Genomic DNA, 26,428 nt, shown 5'->3' with positions numbered 1-26,428 from the left:
CCAGCAGCAGCCACCGACCCCAGCAGCACAGGACCCCCCCAGCAGCCACGGCCCCCCCGCAGGCACAGGGAACGCCCCCGAGCAATTCTGTCCCAGGCCAGCCGCCGTAGCGACATCCGGGCCGGCGCCGTCCCGTGGTGCAGCGCGGCGGCGGGCGGCCGCCGGGGCGGGAGCGGGGCCATGGCGGCGGCGGGCTCGCTGGTGGCGGCCGTGCTGGCCCACTCGGGCCGCCTGGACAAGGAGGACCTGGGCACCCGCATCGGGCGCCTCTCCCGCCGCGTGGAGGAGCTGAAGGCAAGGCCGCGAACGGGGCTGGGGGCGGCAGGCGGGGGGAGCCTGGCGGGCGGCGGCCCCGGCCCGGCCCCTGGCAGTTCTGTGCTGGAGCCTTCGGGCAGCTGGTTCAGAGCGGGGTCCCTTGCCGCTGCCGGGGGGAGGGCGCTGGCGGAGGGCCCCCCCGAGAGCGGCGGTGCCCCAGCGGTGCCTCTTCTTTCAGGGAGAAGTCTGCAGCATGATTAACAAGAAGTATAACGAGTTCCTGCCCAGCGTGCAGAGCGCCGAGGACCTGGTGTCGCAGGTGGACGGGCTGTGCGGCAACATCGACCTGCTGAAGGCGGGGATCGAAAACGAGGTGACAGCGCGGGCTGCCTTCCTGCAGGTTCCCCTCAGTTTCATCCCGGAGCTCCGTTTGGGGTGCTGCCGGGGGCCTGGGGGAGGAGGACTCCCGAGTGAGAACCCTGGATGATGTCACCCCCCAAAAATGCCTTGAGGTGACGGGTGCTGCAGGGGTGTGTGTCACATCGGGGCTGCAAGTAAAGAACTGTCGTTACGGGAGCGGTCGGAGCTTGCTCTCCTCAACAAATTGTTCCAGTAACAGAAATCCTTTAAATCTCGCACTGTCACCACATTTAAGAGGAAATGTGTCTGATAACATTTGCTTGCTGTAAGTTAACTGAAAAGTTTGTCATTTCAGGTTCAGCGCGATTTAAACGTCGCTGTGGCCGAGTTTACTGAGTTGAAGCAGCAGCTGGAGCGCGACACGCTGGTTCTGAGTATTCTGAAAAAGCTGCAGGAGGTGAGGAGAGGGGGCGGCTTAAAATTCCCGAGCAGTAGTGGTCCCCTCCGGTGCTCAGTCTAGGGCGCTGTTCTGGGGTAACTTTTGGAGAAGCGCCTCTGGCTCCCCGGTCTCCAGCCGCATTGTTTACAGCCCTGGAGTTACGAGCAGATGCGCAGTGACACACCGATCTGTCTGCTCGTTGCAGTTTGATGCGGCTATTAAAGAGTACAACGCCGCGCTGCTGGAAAAGAAGTACGTTGCAGCAGCTCAGCAACTGGAAAAGGTAGGAAAGGATTCCTAGGCGTGTGACAGCATCAGTCATGTATGCTTTCAACAAATTTCACAAGGGGCTTTCCGTTAGCGGGGGTAGCAGTGACCTGTGTTTTGCCTTTGATCTTTCCCGCCAGGCACGAAGCAGCCTGAAAACGCTGGAGTCCCGCAAGGGCTTTGAGCTGAAGATCCTGAAAGCGCTGGGCACAGAGCTCACAGTGCAGACGCAGAACATGCTCTACCATCTGGGAGAAGAATGGCAGAAACTGGCTGTGTGGAAACTTCCTCCTTCAAAAGGTGCTCACAATTCCAGGTTGTTTCACTGGTTTCGCTTCGCTGTTCGAAATGCTGGTTTCAAGGAGCTCCTTCTGCCGCTTGCGTAACCAAGCGCGTGGGAGCGGTGGGTGGGTGGCAGCGTTCTTCGGATATCGTTCCGCTCCTGGAGTACCTAGGTGCCACCACAAGCGCTCTGGTGTAGTCAGCAGATTTTAAACAGAAGGTTCGTCTGCCTCGTCCATGGTATTTTCTGAGAAAGCTTGGAAGCAGAGTTCACAACAGCTACCAGCCTCTGAGTTTGTGACGTATCAGAAAAGGGATGCTCTCTTGCAAAGCTGCTGCTCCCGGGGAAATCAGCTGGGCCCCAGTTTTGGGTTGATTATTACTGAATACCTGATTCGGCATAGTACCTGGGAGAGCTTTCTGAAATTTTTGTTCAGCCTGAACTAGGCTGGACACTAGTTTCCCCACTAGGCTAGTTCTAAGGATACTCTTACCTTCTCTGGTTCGTTTCCTTTAGAAAGCAGCAGCCTGGAGTCAGTGAGGCACTCAGAACTGCACTTACGCACAGGAGGAGAGGAGGAGATTGCTGGCCCACCGGTTGCCTCTGTGCTGCAGGCATTTGCTGTCCTAGGAGAACTGCGCACCAAGCTTAAAATCTTTGGTAAGACAGGCCGTGGATCCACAACAGAGCTGGAGTAGCCCGAGCGGGGATGAGTTCAGACGTGTTTTAAGATGGATATTGAGAGCCAACTCACTTCAGCAGTGCACTGGGAGACTTCTTTCTCTCTTGGCCTGTGTTCCCCAACTGAGCGTGGGGTGAACGCTCTGGTTCTTGTTAATAGGCAAAATATTTGTCCTGTTATTTATCTGGAATTATTTATCCTTTCCTGTCAATTTACTCCGGGGTACTGTTCTGATCTGTGGCTATGTGGTTTCACGGTCTGAGGTTTAAAGAGTTTTTCCAGTTACAGCCTCCTTATCTACCAAGAGCGAGGCTGTTGGGCTCAGGCAGCCTCTGGGCTTCAGCGTTCTCAGGCGTTGATAAAATACATCAGGAATTATGGTGGAAACTAGGAAAGGAATTCATGCTTCCAGCAAAGGTGTTTTTCACCTCACATTAAATACGCTGCTCTCCGTTGGGCCTCCCTGTGTGTTTCACATGAGTGAAATCGTCTTTAGTGAAACCAAAAGCCATGTTTTCCCTCATCAGCTGTTCCCTGGTACAGCTAATCAAGGGAGCATTGCTTCCACTTCACGCGAAGAATCTCTGCGTCCGAAATAGTGACAGGCTGGGCCTCACTGGAGCAAACTGCCTGCCTCCTGCCGTTGGGAAACGTCTTTTCTTTTGTTTCTCAGGCCAGCTGTTGCTGAAGTACATCCTCAAGCCGCTGATTTTGTACCCATCCCTTCAGCCAGTCACAGAGGAACAGCCAGATGTGTTCGTCCTGCGGTTTAAGTTCGAGGAGCCTGACTTGGATCATTCCACTCCTATGGAGGTTTTTGACAAGATCAAGCTTATTTTTGAAGTTCTCCACAAATATCTGCTGAGTAGGTAGCTTCTCCCCTTTGGAATCAGACTGAGATCTGACCTTGTTCGTGTAATTGGAGCAGAAGTTCTCAGAGTATCTGGTGGTTAGGCAGTACTGAATTACGTGTGAAGGGTCTGGTCCAGGAAGCGGGTGTATCAAAATCCACTTCTGTTCTCTTGAATTCAGATGTGCCCCTCGAGCAGGCCGCGGAAGAGGAAAAGGAGTGCAGAGTCACCCTCGCAGAACTGCTGGGCGCTATGATATGGGAAGAGTTGTCGGACTGCCTCATTCAGAACTGTCTGGTGAATTCAATCCCAACCAATAGCAGCAAACTAGAGCAGTACATAGAGGTAGGTCTCCAAAATCTCTCAGATCCATGTGGCGGAAAAGCCAGATGGCCAGCTTGAGCAAAAAGCTGTGTTTTGCTGATCTAGAATTGTGTCTTTCTCTCGGTGAAGCTGTGGCTTGCATTTGCTGTCTTGTAAACTGTGCAAGGTCCCTGATCTGCAGGACGTGGGCCGTGTTTAGCTAAGGCCTGGAGACTTCCAGGGTGTGCGATGTAAAGCACTTGTCAGTGCCTCTGTGAGAGCCTGGAGGTGACGATGTGGCAGCGCTGCTTGCCCAGCTGGCTTCCTGAGGACTAACTGCTCTGTTTGTCTTTGTGTTTGCTGTTAATAATCACAGGGGGTTCTTGCATAGGCCACGTAATTTAAAAAAGGTTAAAAGTTATACGTACGTGAGCCAGCACTTGCTGCCAGTGAAGAGTGCCAAAAGCTCCTGTTGCTGGAGAGGGCGCTGTTTCAAACAGAAGCAGTTGTAGGCTAAACCTCCTGGGCTCTTTGCCCCAGCTAGTCCCAAGTAACGAAATTTGATCATCTTGCTCCTCTGGTTTTTGAATTAGGCTGCCAGCACAGTCAGGGGAGACAAACCTGCAGGTGAAACACTGTACGGCTGTGCGATCGTGGCCCCAGCTGAGCCAGCTTTTTCCAAAAGATTGCTGAAAAGCTGTTGGATGGTCAGCGCCCTCTAAAACCTAGTTTTATCCTTTGCTTTCAGCTGAGTGGAAGACTTTATACCCAACTGCAATTTTGTTCTTTGATTTTAGGAAACTGTGTTAATGCAGAACACGTGTCTGCTTTTCTCAGGTAATTAAATCCACAGAGGAGTTTGAAAAAGCCTTGAAGAACATGCAGTTTTTGAAAGGAGACACGACTGATTTACTGAAATACGCCCGTAACGTCAATTCCCACTTTGCTAACAAGAAGTGCCAGGATGTGATTGTGGCAGCCAGAAACCTGATGACCTCAGAAATACACAATACTGTCAAGGTGACTGCTGATGCAATACGCTGTTTTACTGTGTGGAAAAATAGCTTAGCTGCCCAAGAAGGCTTGTCTAGAACTTTTTTTTTGGGCAGCACTGACTCCTCTTGATGATTTGAGGATCTGGGCAAACAACATTTTCAAAACCTTTTTTACTCAAGTGGGTTATTTCACTACCAAGATGTTCCTTAAGACCCTTGAAGTTTGCTCACCTGGTCTTTTCTGGCCTGTGTCACAAGCATAAGAACAATTAGAGGATTACTCACAGAGTTGCTTCTGGGTACGCAGCACCGTGGAGACTGTTCCGTGGTCTGCTGTGTCGTTCATAAGCCAGGGGGCTTCACAGCCTTATGTTTATCTTAAATCTCTCATTCAGTGTTTTGTAGTCTTGCACAATCTCCTTCCTGTGGGCTCTAAATGATATTTTAACCTCCCTCTCATTATCCCTTAGATCACACCCGATTCCTGTGTAGCCCTACCAAGGCTTCCCGATCCTGAGGCAGGAGATCAGTTAAAAATGCAAAAACCATCTAAACTTCTGCATAATGACACTATGAATTTGGAGAACGAGACTAAACTGAGCCAGCACACGTTTTCTCTGCCCGCGTGCCGCATCAGTTCATCCGTGGAGAAGCTGATGGAGCTTGCCTATCAGACGCTGTTGGAGGCCACAGCCAGCACGGATCAGTGGTAGGAATCCTCTGCCGCGGGTGACTCGCGTGTCGGGTACTTACAGCCCTTGGCAACGCCAAGCGTCTCTTCATAGAACTTTAAAAGAGCAGAAGATACTTAGAAATTAGAGTCAGTCGTTAAAGTTACTCCCTGTTTTGGCTGGAGGATGCATCCCTGGGTTCCTGCAGCAGAGTGGTGCAGCAGGAAGAGCTGCGGGCTGGGTTCCCTGCAACGCAGCCTTTCGGACTCACGTTTTCAGGTACATTCAGGTACACTTCATTGCAGTTTAGCTATTAAAGCAGTGAAAATATGGTAACTCTCTAGCATGCACATTGCAGTGCACCGCTTCGGTCTTTTGGTTGGGAGAAATGCCACTGCAGCGTTCACTTCAGTGTTTTATCATATGTCAGGTGTTTAGAAACATCAAAACCCCCTCTTTTTTTCAAACCAAACGACAAGCGATGGCACCCATTCTGAGAAGAGGTCTTGCCTGCTTTCACCCAGCACAAAGAAAGGAACTCCACCTCTGCGTCTGGCAGAGCTCTTCAGAAAAAAAACAGTTAAACATTTTGAGGAACCGCATGCAGTCTGCTGTAAAAACTGGAGACCACAGCCCCAGAGAAGGAGAGTTGCCTAGGTACTGAATGCCCTTCAGTGTACGGGGCAGAGAAGGAGCTGACTATTGACACGCACCTGCTGGGGGAAGGGACACTGGCCCCTTTGTTCCCCGGGTTTCATGTCTCCCTTCTGACATCTGGTCTGAAGCTTGTCTTTTCCACACCGAACTTACAAGGTCATCACGGCTTTTGTGAGAAGCCCTTGTAATGTTGCCTTTGTTGACCTTGCAGTAATCGGGCCTGACAATCTACTCTGTGCCAGCACCTCACTGCCAGTGCTTCGCTTCTCATAAAACCTTGTTTTGGAGAAGGTTGAGGGTCGCTTGTGAACAAGGGCTTTATTCCACTGACAAACTAACGCAAACCTCCTTTTCCTTGCAGCTGTATACAGCTCTTCTACTCCGTGCGGAATATATTCCAGCTGTTCTACGACGTAGTGCCAACATACCACAAGTAAGTGTGCGTGTATTACCTAGGGCCTGTTTTGAAGAGAGAACAATGCTTTTGGAACAGCCCTTGTCCCCGGTTTGTCCACCACAGCCAGGGCTAGTATTAGGGAAGGGCTTCCTCTGACAGCAAAAAGCTTGCACGCTTAATCTATTATTAAATCGTACCTGCTGCAAAATAGGCGCTTGAGCGTTGCTGAGTTGGCAGTCTAACGAGCAAGGAGATGGGTGCAGTTCTTCTAACAGTTGTCTTTGAATCCAGCCATGGAGCTTTGACCCCGGGTCCGATGCAGAGATTTTTCATGATGTTTTTCCTGTAAAAAAGAGCAGCAATGAAGGTTGAAAGTATACAGCTCTGTCACAGAACACTGGGATATTACTGAAAAGGACTTCTCTCTCTTTTCCTCACCATCACACTATAACAAAATATCTTCCTGTTTGAAAGTCCATCGTAAGAAACACAGGAGATATAACACAGGGTTCGAACCCCAAAGTGCCACTTCAGTAGCCGTGGAACTCCTCTCCTGTACGTTCTTGTGTGGCCGTAACAGGGGATTTCGATGTTTTTACTCTGACTGATGTCTGTGTCAGGTATTGCCCACGGTTAGCTGCTTGCACCGTCTGTCTGAGGCAGACCCTGAGTTTCTCTCGGGTAGGCACGACAGGTTTTTCAACCGAGACAGCGCTAAATAAATACATTTCTTCCTTTTCTCTTCCTCCTGCCCGGGACAGGGAGAACCTTCAGAAACTACCGCAGCTGGCAGCCATTCACCACAACAACTGCATGTATATCGCTCACCACCTGCTCACGCTGGGACACCAGTTCCGCTACCGCCTGACCAACATCCTGTGCGACGGAGCAGCTACGTTTGTCGATCTGGTGCCTGGTTTTAGGAGACTTGGTAATTTTACCTTTCAGTATTGAAATGTCTTGGTGAATGACATGTGTTGCTGAATAATATGAGTGTGGCTACTGACTGGAGCAGCAGATTGTTATTTAAGAGTTTTGGATGAGTAGCAAGGACATTTTCTAGGTGGTGAAGGCTGACAGAGCGTTACGACTTGGCTTATTCTATGCAAACAAATTCTGAGCTAAGTTTGGATGAGCCTAATGGGAGCCTGTCGTCCACAGCTAATTCTGCTGCTCAGCTCTTTTTCAAAAGCGTTGTAGCAGCGCAAGCTGTGCCAGAGCTTGCCAACTACCTGACTGGGCCTGGTTAAATTGGCTCTGTGCTTAGAGACTGGAAATTCCTTTAAAAATAAAACATTATAGCAAGTTCGTTATTCAGCACTTAGAGTCTCTAAATTAGCGGAACCAATTTAATAATTGCTTAATTGCTTCTCTCTGCTTGTTTTTGCTGCTAAAGGAATGGAGTGTTTTCTGGCCCAGATGCGAGTGCAGAAAGGAGAAATCCTGGAGAGGCTGTCAAGTGCCAGGAATTTTTCTAATATGGATGATGAGGAAAATTACTGTGCAGCAAACAAAGCAATAAGGCAGGTAAGCAAGGCAATCAAAGCGAAACGTCCCGTCGTCTGTAGCTCTTGTCCTCCGGCAGGTACAGTATGTAATCTCAGTCCTCCGAACCGCGCAGTGTTCCAGCAGAGCAGAACTTTTCAAAACAACAATTTTCTGGCATTATTTTTTTTTTCCTAGGCTACGTCTTTTTGTAAAACTGAAGCATGCTGAGTTCAGTTCCTCTTGTTCCAAGTTGAAGCGAAGTGTCTTAATCTTGCAGTTTTTTAAAATAGTACATTTATAACGTTTTTCATGTTTCAAGGGAAAGATTTGTCACAGTTGATGAGCCTTAACGCAAACTGAAAATGTCTGCTCTGTGTGATAGCAGGCTACTTCATTGCCTTTTGCCTCTTTCAAACTGCACCTCTTTCAAACTGCTTTCTAACCACCCGTAGTCACCTCATGATTTAGTGCCTCTTACGCGCCAATGACACGTAGATAACGCGTAGCTGTTATCTTCCAGGTACTGCATCAGCTGAAGAGGCTGGGAAAGGTCTGGCAAGATGTCCTCCCAGTGAACGTGTACTGCAAGGCGATGGGGACCCTGCTGAACACCGCTCTCACGGAGATCGTCACGAGGATTGCCGCCCTGGAGGTGACTGCGTGAGGTGGACGTGCCAGGTGTAGAGCGGTGTGAACAGCTAGCGTTTGTGAACTCTAGAAGTTCTTTCCAAGACCAGGTTTCAGGGGAGCAGTTATCTTTCACAGAAATGATAGTTGTGATGCTATGAAAATTGGCTGGCAACGCCTGGGCAATTTCCTTGTAAACGATGCAGACCTTCATCATAACACCTCTGCTTCTCAGTCCAGTGCTTGCTATTGCACTAAGACGTGCCGATTAGAAGCACTGCCGTTGCTCTGAGGCAATCGCTGAGAAGTTGCCGAAATAGCTATTCGTTAAATGAGCTCTATGAGGTTAAGAATGTCGAACGTGATCTAAACCACTGCTTTCACCTTTGCACACAGCCAGCCACCTTTTTTCCGTTTCATTTACTGTCTGGCACTCCAAAAACATCTCTAACTCCTCCCCTGTGAACATTTGTTCAACTCTAGGATATCTCCGCAGAAGATGCCGATAGGTTGTACTCCCTCTGCAGGACCATGGTGGAGGAAGGACCCCAGGTTTTCACCCCGCTACCCGAAGACGACAAAAATAAGAAATACCAAGAAGAAGTTCCAGTCTACGTGCAGAAGTGGATGACGTTCAAAGAGCTGATGATCATCTTGCAAGCCAACCTCCAGGAAATAGTAGATCAGTGAGTGTCTTCCTTTCTTCCTGCTCGGTTTCCTCTTCACCGCAGGAACAGGGAGCTGGGAAGCGTCTGACGTCTGCAGGGCGCTGCGCTCGGGGAGCTCTGTTCAGATGAAAGGCAGTCACTGTTAACGAGGCTCGGATAACTGCTCCCAGGGCTGTTTCTTGGTTGTGTGTTTCTAGTCCATTTTGAGCTTGCTCACATGTTCAGCTGCCTCCTGCAAAGGAAAGGGCAACGGTGAAAAAACCAAGTGCCGTGGGAGAGCCAGCCGCAGAGCGGCGGCGCGTCCCCCTTGGCTTCCCGGAGTTCAGAGGTATTTCACAGCAAGCAGCCGGGTGTTTTGCCTGCCGCTTTTGGCGTTAGCTGTGCCTGACTGCAGTCGTTACACGTGAATGGCCTCTGCTTTTTAGACGCTGCTCCTTGATTTTTTTGACTTGCAAGGGGATTCATCTGAATTATACATGAGGATTTGCGTAATGACTTCTATTGCTTTGGTTGGCGTGAGGTGTTGGAAGCTAGGCATTCCCGTTCACAGCTTCCTCACACGTACGTCTGGATGGCAAGCAAACATACCGTCCCCAGCAGGCTGACCTGAAAAGGTGCCCGCCGTGGAGAAAGCACAGAGGGAAGGCAGGCCCTTTTCTGTGCCCTGCTCACTGCTGCTGTTGGACACCAAAGGTTCCCAACTCTCCTTCCACCTGGGCATAAACCGGCTTTTTTTGCTGTTTGGGAGGTGACGGGGAACTTTGCAGACAGGCTTTAGGCCTGTTTTGGAGAAGGACAGTTACAGTTTGTAACGAGTGCCAAAATCACCTCGCAAGCCGTTGCTTTGTCCCCCTGGCTAAACAAGTCTGGACGGGAGTTGCGTACAGCCCATAGGCTGCTAACTGCAGCTGGTTTGCCCTCGGCCTTACTGCTGTAGCGGGCGCTCGGAAGGCCTGCTTGAACGTGACCTTTCTGTGCAGCTAGCTTTAATAAAGATCTTTCTCTGCCATGTAGGTGGGCAGATGGGAAGGGGCCGCTCGCGGCTGAATTCTCTGCGGCCGAAGTGAAGAGCCTGATCCGAGCCTTGTTCCAGAACACGGAAAGGAGAGCAGCAGCGCTGGCCAAAATTAAGTAACTGCCTTTACCTCGACACGTCCCGTCTTCTGATAAAGGAAGAGCAAACTGAGTCTTTCAACTATGTCTGGATTTCATCCTTCTTATTTGTGCTGGTATAGAAAAGCTTAGCATTAGGTGAGTGCCTCCTGGAGGCTTGACTGAGGGAGAAGCAGCATTTCCTCTCTCAGTGTTTGCAGGGCAAAGAGGATGGCTCTGCGAGTCTGGGACCAGAAATGCAGAGGTGGGAAACACACGGACACAAGCTGCCTACGCTCCAGCTGCCAGGCAGGGAGAGTTTGGGCTTGAAAGTCCCGTCTCCTGCCACGCTCCCAAGGAGTTCTGCCCAGATCCAAGTTTTCCTTCGTTAGCTGGTGGGTGTGCAGTCCTGGGGAAGAGATGCTTTTTGTGATGTTTGCTCATTTCCATTCTCTAGGATTTCAGCTTCCCCTTAAGCCCAGGATAAAGGAAGCAAACAAAATCCCGTGTCCAGCCTCTCTGCGAGAACAGGCACTGCTGTCAGAGGGCCTCTCCTGCTCACCTCAAGCCTGCTTAAGGGTCTTGCAGAGGGATTGTGATTTCTCAGTAGTCAATCTATGCACTTTTACATCAGGGGGCACGGAGCCCTTTGTGTCTTACCTCTTCTGTCCCTACAAATTACATACAAAACCCAACTTTGATAGCTTTTCATGTCCTTCCCAGAATGCTGAAGTGCCAAATTTTGCTCCTTCCCCCCTCAGGTTTCCCTGAAGAGCAGGCCTCGAGAGTAAAGGTTTAGGGGGGAGAGGAGATCCTGTTCCAGGTGAAACTGACTTAGAATTTTTCAATCTCACTGGCCAACCCTAAGAGCCAGCTTAGTTCCTTCTTTCACCCTTCTGTTGCGTGTGAACTAGGTAGGTCTGGCAGCTGTTGTCTTTCTGGGAGTAAATTTTCTGCCCTCTAAGAATAATGAGAGAAATGTAAATGAATATAAAAAGACAATGAAGTATGCACACAGCATTATTGTTCAAGTTAAAAAAAACCTGTGTTTGAGACTTTCAGAAACGTACATTTCTTTTAATGGAAATGCTCACCAAGAGCCTTCGTTAAAACACAGCCCAGAGACCAAGATGTGCCGGTTGCCGCACACGCGGAAGGAAGTATTTCCTACCGTGTAGTGCTTACAAAAGTTCTGATCGCAGTTGCACCTAAGCCACTGCAGAACTGAACGGCCGTTCTGCCTGCCGGCTCAGCCGAGCGCGGCTGTGGCGGGGGCCAGGAGACACTTCTGGTTTGGGCTTTAACTGGCAGGGGGAGAGGGCAAATGCAGCGAGGGAGGGAGATACTGGAGCAAAATCTGACTGCCACTTAAAACGAGCTTTTTTTTTTTCTTCCCCTCCAAGTAATTTACCGGAGGGCTGAGTGTTCCCACACCACTTGCATCTCATGGGATCCCTTCCCTCTTTACACATACCAATCCAAAAACCCATGTATTTTGAGAAACACCACTTCTCCCACGTGGCTTGTTCACAGAAGTGTAATTTGCTGTTTTCTTCAATAAACTATTTATACTGAGCGCATTTCCTAGTGTTGTCTTAGGGTTACAGTAACATCACGTGAATGACTCCCGGACCCTTCTCCACTGATTACACGGAACGGGCCGAGCGTTGCTCTGTGAAGCCTCTCCTGGCCTTGTTTCTAGTGGATCTAGTAAAAAAAAAAAAAAACAAAAAAAAAAAAAGAGGAATCAGTACCATGAAAGAGGTTGTCTCAGAGGTTCATGTACCAAGGTGAGCACAGGGGTAGTGAGGAAAGAGCTCAGAGAGGCTGCTAGCGTTGGGATCTGTCGGTGCGTGGCTGTAGGCGAGGCTGAACACGGCCTTGGCTCGCTGCGCTTACCTCAGCAGTGCGATAAATCCACGGCAGCAGCTGAGCCACGTTGGTGTAAACCCCTGGGCGGCTGGGCTCAGCGCAGCCCTGGCCCCAGCTGACGATGCCTACTAAGCGCCAGGTGGATTTGTCCTGGCAAACCAGCGGGCCCCCGCTGTCGCCCTGCGAGACACAGCAAGGACAAGTGACGCGGCCCCGTGCCGCTGGCGGCTGGGCTGCAGCTCACGCTGCCTTCTCCCGCCCGCCTTTGTTCCGTCGGCCAGACAGGAAGCTGAAACGCAGGTACAGAGCTAAACACACGCCTCCCTACGAGGTTTCCGCGTTCTGCTATAACGACAGCTACATCTCAGCCCGGCATGGGGGCACTGTGCTGCAAGGCGCCCTGGGCCCAGCACCGCTTCTCACAGAGCGTTTTCTGCCACAAAACCCGGCATTTGCTGGAGCGTAACAAGGATGTACAACGCGTAAGTCCTTCCCACACCCACACGCACCCAGCACGCACCAGTTGCTCCCCGTTACCTGGCACGCGTCTATGTTCCCGCGCAGGTGTCCGGCACACAGCATCCTGGCAGTGAGCTCGCCTGCGTACACGCACGAACCGTTGCACCTCTTGGTCCCGATTAGGGGAACGAGCGCTTCCTTCAGCGTCTCGCTAACCTGCGCTGGGGAGGGAGAGAAGCCAAGAGGGAAGCGAGATCTGCGGGGAGCCAGAGGGGAAGAGCAGGAGGAAAGCCTCCGGTCAGTGCTGGGCGGCAGGGACAGGGTGGGAGCTTACCTTGGCCCGGGCTGGTGTAGCCCCAGCCAGAGACCCAACACCGCGTGCCCTGGAGGAGATCCTGCTGGGAGGGCGGCAGGCACACGGCACGGATAGCGTCTGGAAAGAGGGGACAGGGATAAGCGCCAGGCCAGCGGGAACAGCCAGAGAAGGGCTGCGGAGCTGTCAGCCGGCAGAGCCGCTCAGCCTGCCACGCTAAAGTGAAAGGCTCTGGGGCCAGGCACGCTGGAGGACCCCGGCTCCCACAGCCGCCTTCCCAGGGATGCACAGCTCCGGCACAGCTCACGCCACCGCGCTGCTGCGCGAGCTGCCTCCCGCGTGCAGGCGGGATATCCTTAACGAGCGGCGCTGAGACAGCGGGTTTGGGAGAGGCTGGGTTTTGGCCGTCTTTTAATTGTGGGATCGGACAGACAACTCCACTGATGGGAGGAGGACACAACAGCATCTTACCTGAGAAATTCAGGGGTACTTGAAGCTTCAGCAGAGCGATGTCGTAGTCAAGGCTGTTGTCGTTATAAAGCGGGTGGGAAATTATTTTCTTTACTGGTAGCCCGGCCTCCTGCTTGATTGCGCCGTGGGTGACAACGCCTGCGAAAACCAGCCAGGCAGAGGCTTGAAGCCGCCTGTAACTGAGCAGAAACACAGCGTGCCTCTTACTGCCGAGGCCTGGGATCACAGCGGATCCCCAGCGCCTCCGAGGCCGGGCAGCAGAGAGCCCGCAGGTACCTGCGCACGCAGTGAGCCGCCGTGACGATCCACTCGCGCGCCAGCACCGAGCCTCCGCAGCGGTGCTGGGAGCCACGGTACAGGCTGACCTGCCAGGGCCAGCGCCCGGGGGGCACGTCCACCCCGCCGACCACCCGCGCAGCGCCGGGGCGCAGCCCACACTCTGCAAGGCAGAGCACGTGTTCGGTGAGCTCCGGGTGCCGGACCCTCCCGCTGGAGGGCGAGGGAAGCAGGTGGAGCGCAAGCCAAGAAACTGGGAGATCCAGGCGGAGATCTTGGGGACGCAGGAGAGGGGAGAGGCACTCACCTGAGCACTTCAGAGCCACAACTCGACCTGATTCACAGCTGCTCCTGCGGGGGAATAAGCCCCTGGTCACAACACGTGTGAACCAAAAATCCCCGGGGCGCTAGCGAGCTCCAGGGCAGCTGTGCCAGCCGCCAAAGAGCCTGCTTACTGCACAAAACCAGGGCCGTTTTCTATGTTCTGAAGCCTGAAAAAATGCCTTTGTTTTTTCCAGCCCCCCCCAAAGGGTGCGTCCCCCAGACCCGCCCTTACCTGACCTGCCACATCTCTCCCAGGCTGCCTCCCCGGCAGGCTCTCAGCTGAAGGAACCGCTGCGCGTCACTCACCCGGACGTCCGTCAGGTTCACCCCCTTCTGATGGGTCACCCTGCAGAAACATCAGGAAACGGCCCAGGAAGGAGCTGCCAGGGGATGCACCCTGCTCTAACCCAGCCTGCAAGCACCGGCTTTTGCCAAGATCATCCCCCCACCCCGGCAAAGGGCGAGCAGGGTCCAGAGCGGCTGCCTCTGCCGCGCCCACCTGAGAGAGCCGAGCTGCCGGCAGAGCAGGGCGCCCAGGGACAGGCTCCAGCGCTCATGGCATGCCAGCAGCCAGCCGGGACGGCCTTCCACCTGCGCTTCCAGCAGGGAGTTTGCCACATTTATTCTGAAAGACACTAAAGCCATTCCATTAAAGACAGCCTGCAAATTCCTGTCCTCGCAGCCTTTTGTGCGGGGCCAGCACAGGGAAGGGTCATGCGCATCTAAAGTGGAAAAAAAAAATAAATAAAATAAAATCTCCCAAACCCCAGAAAAAGCCATTTGAAGCAATTAGAAACATCACATGAACCTATTCACATATTCTCAGTGCCTGCTAGAGCCACCTTTGCAGCAGGATCACTCCGTGCGATGAAGCTGTAGTGCTGGGCTACAAAGCAAAATGAAACCATCACAAAGCTCAGCCTAAAGAAGCTAGCGGACCAGCAAGAGAAGTTATTAGAGCCCATCTCTTCCGTTCTTGCTGGGCTTGGCAGGCAGGGTCCTGCACGCCTCTCCCCGCTCCCCATCCTCCACGGCACCAAGCAAAGATGCAAACCTCTGTTGCGAGCCCCGCGGACCACGGGCTCTTCCTCCTCACTGTTGCCGCACGCTGGGACCGCGGCCGGCTCCTGCAGCGGGGTGAAGCCCTGGCCAGGCTCAGGCTCCTTCAGGCGTTGGGCTTCAGGAGACAGAGAAGGGGTGGAGGTGGCCCCGGCCAGCTCGGCGGCTCTCTGTGCGCGGCGGCAGGGCTGGCCCGGGGCCGACACTGACCTAGGAGCCATGCCCCCGCTGCTGCCCCCGCCAGCAGCCCGGCCGCCCCGAGCAGCAGGAGCAGCCTCCTGACGGCGCAGAGGGGTGCGTTAGCAGAACCTTTCAAAAGCAGAGAAGGAGAGAAGATTAACACAGTCTTGTCCACCTCACAGCACTACCGAACCCCCAGTGAAACCCCTGCATCGTTACACCCCCATTTCTACACCCCTCCCCGCAGCGCCAGGAGCGAAGGCTGCGGATTCTGCGGGATGCCAACACTCAGAGGGTCCCCCTGTTCCCAAAGCCCAGAAACAGCTCACCCACCGTGTTCCGGGGAGGCCTGCGTCCTCCTTGCTCCCCTCCTCGGCTCTGCTGTCGGGCTCTCGCAGCTTGGCGCGGCGGCCTCGGCGCGAGGCGGGCTGTCGGGAAACCGCTCGGCTACGGCTGGGCTCTATGGAAAGGAGCGGAGTCCTGGGAGCCGATCGGGAGAGGCCAGGTCGCGTGGATGGGGATGTGCGAGGAAGCGTTTCTCACCATGACTGCGAGGAGCGGGGCAGCTCCCAGTTCAGAGCAGGGCAGCTCCCAGTTCGGGGTGCCGCTGAGCCACCGGCGTGGAGCACACGGCTCTCCTGGGAACCGGCTCAGGTTTCCCTCCGCACACTCCCAGCACGATGCCGGGCACACGCACCACACCCCACGCTGAAGGGACCCCTTGTTTCGGGGGCCCCCCTCTCCCGCTGATGGGGCCCCTTGCAGCGGGTGGGATCGCTCAGCGGCCCCACTCCCGCCCCTCCATCCCCCTGCTTGGGCTGGGGACCCCCAGGAAAATGCTCCGAGCGAGAGCAGCAGCTGTGGAACTGCTTCAGCTCTCAAGCTCATCTTCCACCTGTCGCGCTCCCAACCTTCCCCCTCCCCAGCCTCTATTATTTCGCTTCGCCGCCACATGAAAAACACCCCGCGCTGCCGAGGACCTCGGCGCGGGCAGCAGGAAGGCTGCCGACCAGCCACTCCGTGGTAGCGGTTCCATTCGAGGAGACAAGCCTTCGGGGAAGAAAACGTTCCCAAGCTGGGAAAACATCCGAAAAGAGAGCCTGCAGCTGCAATTTGTCCCCCTCGCACCTCCAGCCAAGTGCCTGCCAGCCGTGACGGGCAACGGGCGACCTCCCTGCACCCCGGCTGCCTTCGGGACGGGCTGGCGGCCCCTCCCCACCCTGTGCGCACCCCCCGGCTGCTCGATTTTCCCTGTGCTCTTTCGGCAGTGGCACACAAGGGGCAATAAAGCTCAAAGAGCAGCTCTCGGTTCAGCCTCTGATTTTCTTCGTAATTTCTCATTGCTGACAGCCACCTGAGCGGCACCTGCGGGAAGGGGAGATGTTCTCGCCTGTGGTGTGGGCACCGCCTCTCCACTCGCTACCAAACCAAACCAAACCTGCGGCCGAGTTTGTAAAAGCTGCCAAACTCCCAACACCCAAAAACAGCGGTTCAAAAGTCGTTACGGAAACCAGAGCCCGGCAGCGAGCCGCAGTCAGAGATCACCACCACCACTACCAGTGACTCCCAGTACGGCAGCAGCATCCCCGTCCCCGCAAAGAGCCCACGTTACTGGCAGGGCACACAGCCTCTGCGGGTCACCGGCTGTTTCTCTGGCTGACCGTACCGTACCCCATCCACACACACTCAGCCAGCCTCCTCCACTCAAATGAGGTAGGAGCCTGCCTTCCCCTCCAGGAGGGACGTGACCAAGTACCCATTTCATCAGGTCTCGCACACAAAAGGTAGCTGAAGCAGGCTCAAACAGCTGTCTCACAAAATAAAGACTTTTCTTATTTCCACCCCCAAAAGATACGGCTGAGAGCTTGTTCCTCAAAGCGCCAATGAATGGCTAATGCTGTTTTCTCAAGGAAACCCCCGTGAATATTTCATGACAGCCCTGTCTGGCAGGTTCGGGTGAGGTTTCGTGCTGTCGATGAGCAGCACTGTGCACGTCGTGCCACAGACCTCAGCCGGCGCGGCCGTCGGCTCCCGGAGAGCAGAGGGACAACGCCAGCACCGCGCGCAGCAACGCCACTCGAGCCCTGTGCTGAGATGCCGGTGACAATTCCCTGAGGTCGGGCTGCTTTTACAGCCTGGCGCCTTGAAACCGCCCAGCTGGGGTGAAAACTGTGGAGTTGCTTGTTGGTTTTTGGGAGTTTTTTCGTTGGTTGATTTGGATATTTTTTTTCTCTCCCGTTTAGCCACGAGGCGACGGGCAAGGCTGCCAACACCACCAAATCGCAGCCTCGCCCAGCGGCCGCCCCCTTCCTGGGGCTGGGCTGTACCCAGTGGCACCGGAGCATCCCTCTGTCTGTGCAGGACTGTAGATGGTGCTGGAGAACCAGGGAGGCTTCCCAAAAGTTAGGCAAAGACGCAGGCTGCGACCACAGCCAGGGAGACACAGAGCTACAGGACGCAACCAGGGAGAATGGATCTGTGCAGGGAAAACAAGAAAACAGAGCAAATCCCAAAAGACGCACCAGCAGCGGTTACAAACAAGGCGGCACATCCGTCAGTCCGTACTACCTCACTACTCTGAGTCACGCTTTTTCGTTTAAAACTCATTAAAAGATGATCAATATTGCTCCCAGCTCTGCTTGTCTGCAGTAAGAACGCAGTGACTGAAAAGAGAGAGCTTTCAAAATTAAACACTGACACATCGACGTGAAAGGTCGGAAGGAGAACAGCGCTGTAGCTTTTTCCTCCGAGTTTATTCGTCATTGTTCCCTGTGGTTCTTTAGAAAAATAAAAGAAAACAGAAGCAGGAGTGATCACAGACATCGACAGCCACTGAAATGCCCATGCGTGACGTGAACAGCTGACAGGCGGCAGAGATGCTCCGAAGCAGAAGACGTTTCCGTTGCCATTTTTCCAACTTATTCCGGTTGAAACAGGCTTCCCTCTCCCACCCCAGAGCCGCGTCTTTGTGGAGACGAGCAGGAATGGGTCGTTTATTGGCACACACCGCTGCACGCCGAACACCTGCCCCTGACAAATTCAGCTCTAAGTTCAGCTCCCAGAGGCTGCTGGCCATTCCCAAGCCGGGATACGGATCCGGAACAGGCCCAGAGCTTGGCTCTTCTGGAGCCAGCTGCCCTGCCCGCAGGCCCGGAGCCCCTTCCCAGCGCCGCTCTGTCGCGGGAGCGCAGAGCGGCCTGCGGAGCGGCTGCCCGGATGCTCCGGCTCTGCGTTGCCGGGGACTTTACGGACACGACCGCGGCCACTGCCTGGGGTTTTGCGGTACCTCACAGACTGTGCCCTTTTGTGCCGGGCGCAGGACAAACCAACGGAGAACCTGTCTCCTCCCAAACAAGTGTTCGCCCTGGGGTGAGTTTTAGCTCACGTGCCCAATACATGAATTTTTCGAAGCAGCTGTAACGGCCAGTCACTGAATATCACTTACTTCAACTCTGTTTAGCCCGTGCTCAGGTTGCTCCATCCTTTCCCACACAAAAGCTGAGTTCTTCCTTAGGGATTCAGCCAGAGAGACCCTAAGCCTCCAAAACTGTACTAGGAAAAAAAAAAAAAAAATTAGTTTCAGTCATGAGGACTTAAAGATCTCTCTTGTTGATGTAGGTTGTACCTCACCTCTCAGAGGTTTTAAAACCCTTCCCGCGGTCTCCGAGCTCTCCCTATCAGACCATCACAGCTGGACAGCCCTGCTAGGAGCGGAGCAGTGTTTCGGTTTTACCTGGGGCTGCGGGCTCCCGGCAATATTCCACACCCAGGCTGAGGTGCCTGCTGCTCGCCAGGTGCCATGCTTGCCTTCTGGAAAACAGTACGTGAGCTCCTGTTCCGTGCTCCGAGGGAGAGCCAGTGGTTCAGTTCTTACACACGAAGCAACGAAGTGTGAAGTCGTAGACTACCAACGCGAAACCCTGGAAGCCTGGAAAATCTCGGTACTTACCCCAGAGGAACCCGGGAAGGGAAGACCCAATAAACAGCAGCCAGGTGAACACCAAGCAAGGCGGGATTAAATCGATCTAGAACGAAGGCACATTTAATCTCGTACTCCTAGACTGCTAAAGCAAAAGCTGGGGGGTCCGTAAGTGAGAAGCAATCATTTATTTAATCCAGTAGCTGGAGTTCACAGGGTTTCTCGCCTGTTCTCTCCGCCTGGTCCAAATCGCGGCATAAAACTGGGTGCCCAGGGGTGCTGCTGCGGCTCGCGTGCCCTTGGTGTTCCTTCGCAGGAAAACCGACAAAACCGCCATTGCTCCCATCCCAGCCTGAGCAGGGCTGCGCCGAGGCAGCACGGCCACCGCCTCGGGACATCACCTGTCCCAGCCTCTCGCCTCCGCTGGATCATTTCCTTCCTGACCTCGTTTCTTCTCCTTCTCTCTAATGAAAGTGCTTCTCCGCGAGATAAGGCAGCTGCTGCAAGCCTGTAACGAGAGAAATGGCCCAAAGCAACAGCCTAAAACCTGCCTAATCCTGGTAGCAGCCTGCCAAATCTCATCATGGATAATGAGTTTTGGATGTCTTGATTGTGTCTTCCCAGCAGTGATGCTGTGGTTAAAAAAAAAAAGAAAAGTAATTTTAAAAAAAAAAAAAAAAAAATCAACAGTGGTCTCCAAAACAGCCTTCCAGACCCCAGAAGGGGTTTCCTAACCCCTTTAACCACTCCTTTTGTCCCCATCCCCATTTCTTACCACCGCTAGCAGGATTTAGGCATCTCTGGAGAGGAGGGTACAACAGCCCTAGACCTGCCATCGTACTCACGGCAGGGTTTAACCTCAGACTCGCATCACTGTGAGAAACGAGACCTGCCAGACCAGGTCTGACTGCCCATCCCTCCCAGCTGGCACCTCGTCTCCGGGAGAGGCCAGTATCCCAACCCCATAATGGGAAATTAGTCACCGAGACTCTTTAACCTCAGGCAGCGGGATGCACTGATGCGAGGGAAGATCGTTTATATCCCGTGCGCGTTTACCCTGCCTAATGGAACCGCACATCTTTCCATATTTCATATAAACGTCCGACCCCATTTGGACATTTCCACGGAGTAAAGAGTTGTTACCCTAAACTTGACGCGTTCTCACCACATTGCTCACCGCAATGGTTATTTCACACCCTCTGTTGAAGCAATCATCCCAAAGACAGCGAATAAAGTCCTGCGTGAAATAAATTAAGCAGCTCAAATCCAGTGGAGGAAAAGGCTGGGTTCACGTGAGCACTAACGGCCAGAAAGAGAAAATCTCCTCCATCAGAGGCGCTGGTTCCTGGTACCTGCTCCTCCTGACCGCGCGCCCCTCCAGGCACGGCATCCTGCCGCAGTGCGCGGCTCCCAGGACACGAGCCCCCTAGTCCCGGGGCAGCTCAGCGCAGACGCGCCTGGCGCATCCCCCCCACGGCTCCCGGAGCCGTGCAAAGCAGAAACCGGGCGCTGACCCGCTCCTACTCCCTTCCCGAGGCCATTTGCTACGAAATGGTTACAGGGCTGAGGGAAGGCAATTTCGGGAAAATGAGTTTCTCTGCAGAAGGAATTGAACAGAGGAACTGCTATAATAACCTGATGGAATCATTTATTTAAAAAGCAGCTGGCACCACACGAAGGGAACGGAGGAAGGCCAGAGACTGCTAAATTAAAGCCTGGAAAGGAAAAGTGCTATTCCAGCCCAGAGCCAGTCAGTTCTGCAGCCGTTTTCTCATCTCTTGCACCAGAGGAGCAGAGGAAGGTGTCCCCAGTGCACGGGACGCTGTGACTGTGAGAAGCGATGGGAAGCTCTCAGTGTGAACCCTGAGCGGGGTGTTTGCGTTACCGTACCTTCCAGTTTACGACTGCCGCCCCCACGCATGACTTGTAAGATGCTTCTGCAGAGGACTGATGGTCAGAAGAGGGCTGGGCCTGGACTCTCAATCACCCGAGAAATGCAGAATTTAAAGATGTCAGGGATGAAATGGTTTCATTAGCTGTGTCACGTTCCAGTGCAAAGAGACCCGAGGGATTTCTCGTCGGAGATGAGTCAAAGAAGAATAACCGTTGAGGAGCAATTAATATCACGTTCATCCTTTTCCATTTCCAAACACAGTTCATGTGTCACTTCATCTGACTCTTTGCCCTGGCGAGTTGCTGGGGCCCTACGAAATCCCAGGAAGGGAGAAGGGGAAGACGCCTTCAGAAGCCTCGATGGGGTTTCTCCCCCATTGCACCCACGCACCCTGCAGTAAATCACAGCCTGGGCGCAGCCCCAGGGGAATCACCAGCCAGCATCCAGGACAGGGCCCCAGGACAAACCCACGCGAGCTGAGCAGTCAGTCGCTGAAGATGATGGAGAGACAGGACCAGAAGGAGCCCGGGCGGAGACGCGCCGTGACCCGGGCCGGCCTCGTGTCCCCCCCAGCCCGGCAGCTTGCCAGGCACGCTGTGAAATACGGTGCCCGCTTGCTCTGTCCCCGCAGCCCAGACGGGGTCACCGGCTGACATAAGGGTGGCTGGAGGACTGCTGCGCCTCGCCAGCTGCGGCACAGCATCGCTGTCCCGCCGGCAGCGGGGAGCTCAGCCTGCCTTTGCAACTCCTTCCCCCGTCAGGAAAAAAAACCCAAAACCCACGAAACAAACCACCAGAAAACAGCCCAAGTCTGAAGTTTTCAGCAATCTCTGGATGCTATTATCCTGTGAGAGCATGGCCAAACAACCAGATACACTTATCTGGGTCCTGAAAACATCCTTAAACATACTGTCTGCAGGCACTAGGATTGCACTGACTTTTTTTTTTTCCCTTTTCCTGGGCATGCTGTCATTTAGGCTCCTGGGGTCTCCAGAACACCCTTTCCCCTTGGTGCCTTCCAGCGCGTGACACCGCGCCGTGGGTTTGCGCTGGCAATCTGTAACAGATGGGCAGCAGACACACCTGGCTCGGGGACAGAAAAACAGGTATGGGAAAGACAAACCGTTCTGGAAGCACCTTGCTCACGCCCTGCGCTTGGTCAGGATTTGTAACCAGCTTCGTGGTGCCGAGCACGAGCTTGGGTCACTCACCGCGTGCCCCACGTGGGGCTGGCTGCTCGTTCTACAGTGGGTCCAAAGCTTTGTGGATTTGCCCTCTGTTGTGCGGAGAGATGCTCCAGGCCTGCCGGCGCCGTGCCCCTTTGCAGCGAGCCCGTCCTACAAAGCTGCAGGGCAGGAGGAGCAACTCAAGTACACGGCGAATCGGACTACCGAAACGAAGGAGGGAAAGATCATAACAGCATCAAAGGGTTTGGTGGGAAGGGACCTTTCAAGGCCACCCAGTCCAACCCCCTGCCAGGAACAGGGACATCTCCAACCAGGTCAAGCTGCTCAGAGCCCCGTCCAACCTGGCCTGTGGATCCCTCAGCCTCCCAGTGCAGAGCCCTCTGCCCTGTTAGCTCCGCTCCTCCCCAGCCTGCATGGAAGAGATAAGGGCCACCAAGAACTCAACCAGCTGTCGGATCCCGCAGCTCCAGTGGCCGCTTTTCCTGAGCCTCTGTCCCTGCTCTCCTGCCTTCACTCTGTTCCAAAAGCCTGAGCTGGGGATGTTTCTCCCAGGGTTTCATCCCAGCTGCTGAACAACCCACATCAGTAAAACAGGCGCTGTTCCTGATTTCCTCCGGGAATCTCTCTAAGCCAGGTTTGTTTGGAACACAAACATTTCTAAGGAAGCACTGCCCCGCTGCGGGCAGCCGGGCTCCCCCAGGCCAGGCTGTGCCCACCCCACCCCTCTCTCCCTCCACAGCATCCGTGGGACACAGCTGCCCAGAAATCCCAAAGGGGTCACCGCAGCCCACACCAGGGACAGCAGGGTTTTCCATGTCTGGTTCTTTCTAAAGACTGAGGAGAGGAGCGCTGTGTTTGCAGAGCCTTTTTGCACCGAGTGCTTCCCTGGGGATACATCCCTGGCAGGGCTCCGGGTCTGTAAGGTATAAAATCCACCTGCAGCCAAGGTCCTGCCAGAAAGTTACCCACCTGCAGAGATGTATAAGTCTCTTGGTTCTTATTAGAGCCTGGTAACTGCCCGATAAAATTAACTCTGCTCACTCGAGGGGAGCCTTCCCTTCCTTGGCGCAGTTACCTTGACAGGATCCCACGGAAACCCATCCCTGCAGCTCAGCAGCTTCTCACACAGCAAGAGCAACGGTCTATCCAGCAGCAGGCAGGGACTCCTGCCAGCCTTGCCTTGCAAGATCTTGACTCAGAGGCTAAAACCAACCTCCTCCTCAGGAGAAAAGAGGCTTCCCTGGCCGGCAGCGTCGTTTTCCCAGTGCTCCCTTCCTGGCTGTGTACTGAATGAATTTCTTCCCCTCCTCAACAAGGGGCACCAAGCGACAGTCAGCGCTGTTAACCAAGAACATCTACCCCAAAGCTCGTGCACACAGCCTGCTTTTCAGTCCACATGATGGATCCTAATTAACTAATTATACATTTTAATTAAATGTAATTACAGCCCCTGCTTATGTAAATAAACATGCTGACTAATTACAAAATTAGGAAAAGCTGTTGTGAAGTATAGACCCAGTTAAAGAGAAAAACCACTCCAGAGAGCTTCTGCCAGGGCCCATCCACCCAGCAACCGTCAAGCCAGAAACCAGAAGACATTCCGACGAACAAGGACGGGTCCAAGCGGCACTGCGGGAAGACGCAAGCAGCAAGGATGAGGACAGGCAGATCGTGAGAAGAGCTCTTGCTCCGCTGTCTGTTCGTCTGCTACCCTGGTCCGAGTGCCAAGTGGGAAAGAAGAAGAGAGAAAAGAAAAGAAAAGAAAAGAAAAGAAAAAAAAAAAAAAAAAAAAAAAGGAGGGGGTCACTTAGGAAATGCTACAGTACCTAATTGTTAAATTAGATGCTTGTCGTCCCAATTTGCTCTCCTGTAATCCCACACATGCTGTAATCCCATTGCACCTCCCACGCTCGGAAAAGTGTTGATGTGTAACAAGGAGGGAGCATTAAGGATTCTGCCTGCAAAGCATCCACGGCACCGGAACAGAAAGAGCCTTCGGAGGTAAAAAAGCAGATCACTCTAGATAAGGACGAGGAGCTGAGCTCTGTCGTCTGGACGCTGTTCACACAGCTCCGGTCTGGAGCTGAAACACGTAACTCGGGGAGGTGACTAACCGCTCACCTCCAATCTACCCTGGGCGCGTGGCGGTCCCCGGCTGCAGCCGAGCTGCCGCTCCTCGCTGCGACGCAGTTTGTGCTGTGAAGCCGTACATCCAGGCGGGACAGTGGCGGCTCCAGGCGCCCCGGCACGCGGAGCCCGGTGCCCAGCTCCACTGTTCCGCACAGCCTGAGCTCGGCTGCGGAGCGGCTGGAGAGGGGGACGCCAGCAAGGGGCTGAGAGCCAAACTCGGGCTCTTCCAGCACTTGTGACTCAGTAAAACTCAAAGTGTTACGCTGCGCTGGTGGCGCCTAATTAAACGCTAATGAACCGGAGGGCAAAGCATTCAAAAGCCACAGTCACAGAATAGAAAATCCTTTGCCTGCTGTAACCGACACATCTTTCCTCACTACAACATTTCGCAGCTGCGTTGTTCTCTACCACTGCTGCAAGGGCAGAATCCCGTAACACAGCAAGCGTTACCGACATATTTAACTCACCTGGTAAAGACAACCAGCTTTGAGAAGCATCTTGCTAACACATCCCCCCTACCAGAACACTGGCACGAGTTTGCTGTTATCTCAGCCTGAAGATCGCTTTCCTTCCTGAACCCACAGTGTTACAAAGAGATGGACTGCACACGCAAGAAAACATCACTTTTCCCAACACCAGGGAAAATTGTGCTTTTGTCATTGGTGAGATTATGAGTGGGCCCCACGTTCGCTGGTGAGGAATACAAACCCTCCTTATCTGCACTTACAAACAGTTTCAGGAGCTGCTCCCTTCTGCGGCAGCGCACAGCACAGAGCAGCTGCCCGGCTGCATTCCAGAGACCCTGTCCCTTCGCCACCCGAGCCAGTGCTGCCGCAACGGAGCCGCACCAGGGCCGGCTGCGACCGCGCGCTGCACCCTGCACGGCGTCCGCGCCGCAGCCGAGGGCTGCCTCTGCCTGTAAACAGATTTGTCTCCTTCCTTGTCGTTCCAGCAAGGCTTGTCAATCTTCGTGAAATGAAAGGGAGGCAGCAAACAAAGACTTTTGACATTTGTCATGTTCTCCGCAGAGCAGAGCTGGCTATAGTCCCGAGCACCCCAGGGAAAGGGGCAGCAGCTGGTGGTACAGGAACGCTATTATTTCCACCCTTCGGAAAAAAAAAAAAAAAAAAAAAAAAAAAAAGACATTTCCATAAGACCAGAAGCCACAGCACGTACAAGTACATAATTCTGCAAAGTCAGTTTTGCCTCCTGACAGGGAGCTATTTGTCTGCCAACAAGGCGCCTGCTGCTTTTTTTCTTTTTCCTCCATTTTAGTTTCAATTAAAGCTTCCAAGCTGACCACCACCCCCAGCGAAGCCCAGCTCCCGAGGGCTCCCAGCCCAGCGCTGCTCAGCCGGGCTCCACCGAGGAGTTGCAGCCGTAGGGCGGGAGGAAGGCACCTGGGTGGTGGTGGGTCCCGTTCCCCCGTCCCAGCGTGGGACCTACCTGAGGACGTGGCCCCCAGCCCGGGCGATGCAGGACTGCCCCGCGCCCACCTCAGCCCTGCACAGCACGCTCCATCATTGTGCTCACCCTGCCCTCAGCCCTTCCCCATCCCCTTTTTAGGGCCCAGCCCCTGCCCCAGCTGAGGGTGATGAGCATCCTCCCAGCCCTGCATCTGCAGGCGTTCGCTGCGTTCTCTCCTGCCAGCAACACACAGATCCCCCGGGCATGGTGGCGGGGCTCTAGCGATGCCTCACCCCCTCTACCTTGCAAAAGAGCGAAAGCCTTCAGCCCTCGCCGAGCGAGGAGAGGGGCTGAGGGATGCCCCCGGCTTCTGCAAGACTTTTCCTGCCAGCAGGCTTATTGCTTCCTGCTGGCAACGACAAAGTGCTGATCTAATGAGTCATTAGAGACAAACAAATGAAAAACAGGAGAAAGAAATTGACTTAGCACTTCTTTCCAAAAAATACTGTAACTGGAGAATTTTAAGTAGAGCAAACCAGAGCAATTTTAATACTATTAAGCTTGAATTGACAGCTAAACGAGCGAATGCAAAAAAGCAACAAAAACCCAAATATATATAAACCGTAAGGCACTGTGAAAAGAATATGATTAAGCTTTCAAAGTTACACATTCAAAATTCAGACAGTGCTGGGAACACGGTCTTTCTCTTCTCTGGTTGAGAAATGCCCTACCGTATAATCACGCAACGAAGACCAGGTAATAATTCGCACAAAGGGAGCTGGTGCTCGCAGGCTTCACGCCGGCTTTCCTTCGCTCCCCAGCGCCCATGGCACCACGACACGCCGGCACCGTAGGTACCCGCTGACGCCAGGGAAGCGCAGGAAGGCGTGGGGAAAAGCCAT

At 53.8% G+C, this 26,428-nt stretch overlaps 2 protein-coding genes across 3 annotated transcripts; one reads left to right on the top strand and one right to left on the bottom strand.

The window, feature by feature from the left end:
- Positions 1-163: 163 nt before the first annotated feature.
- On the top strand, positions 164-11,610 carry ZW10 (zw10 kinetochore protein). 2 transcript variants are annotated; one of them, XR_015261031.1, is made up of 16 exons: positions 164-294; positions 494-628; positions 971-1,072; positions 1,260-1,337; positions 1,462-1,621; positions 2,121-2,264; positions 2,960-3,151; positions 3,319-3,482; positions 4,278-4,460; positions 4,906-5,144; positions 6,125-6,196; positions 6,922-7,091; positions 7,557-7,687; positions 8,169-8,300; positions 8,803-8,961; positions 9,958-11,610. XR_015261031.1 is itself a non-coding variant. In XM_086766096.1 (16 exons), the coding sequence occupies exons 1-16, from the start codon at positions 181-183 to the stop codon at positions 10,076-10,078; spliced, it is 2,340 nt and encodes a 779-aa protein (XP_086622222.1). In that variant the 5' UTR covers positions 164-180; the 3' UTR covers positions 10,079-11,610. The 2 variants fall into 2 exon arrangements, 1 of the variants encoding a protein (XP_086622222.1); XM_086766096.1 differs by having other exon boundaries at positions 8,759-8,961.
- On the bottom strand, positions 11,244-26,428 carry TMPRSS5 (transmembrane serine protease 5). The gene is made up of 14 exons (XM_086766000.1): positions 26,376-26,428; positions 24,200-24,296; positions 15,323-15,449; positions 15,020-15,118; positions 14,805-14,927; positions 14,250-14,385; positions 13,983-14,096; positions 13,734-13,777; positions 13,427-13,589; positions 13,151-13,329; positions 12,701-12,799; positions 12,445-12,587; positions 11,935-12,087; positions 11,244-11,339 (listed from the first exon to the last, which is right to left on the bottom strand). Exons 1-14 carry the CDS (start codon positions 26,426-26,428, stop codon positions 11,244-11,246), a joined length of 1,626 nt encoding a protein of 541 aa, XP_086622126.1.

The sequence above is a fragment of the Chlamydotis macqueenii genome, chromosome 24, assembly GCF_036417535.1.
Source record: "Chlamydotis macqueenii isolate bChlMac1 chromosome 24, bChlMac1.mat, whole genome shotgun sequence".
NCBI classification, from domain to species: Eukaryota; Metazoa; Chordata; class Aves; order Otidiformes; family Otididae; genus Chlamydotis; species Chlamydotis macqueenii.
Note: the sequence above shows the minus strand (reverse complement) of the source record. Positions and strands in the feature narration are given on the sequence as shown.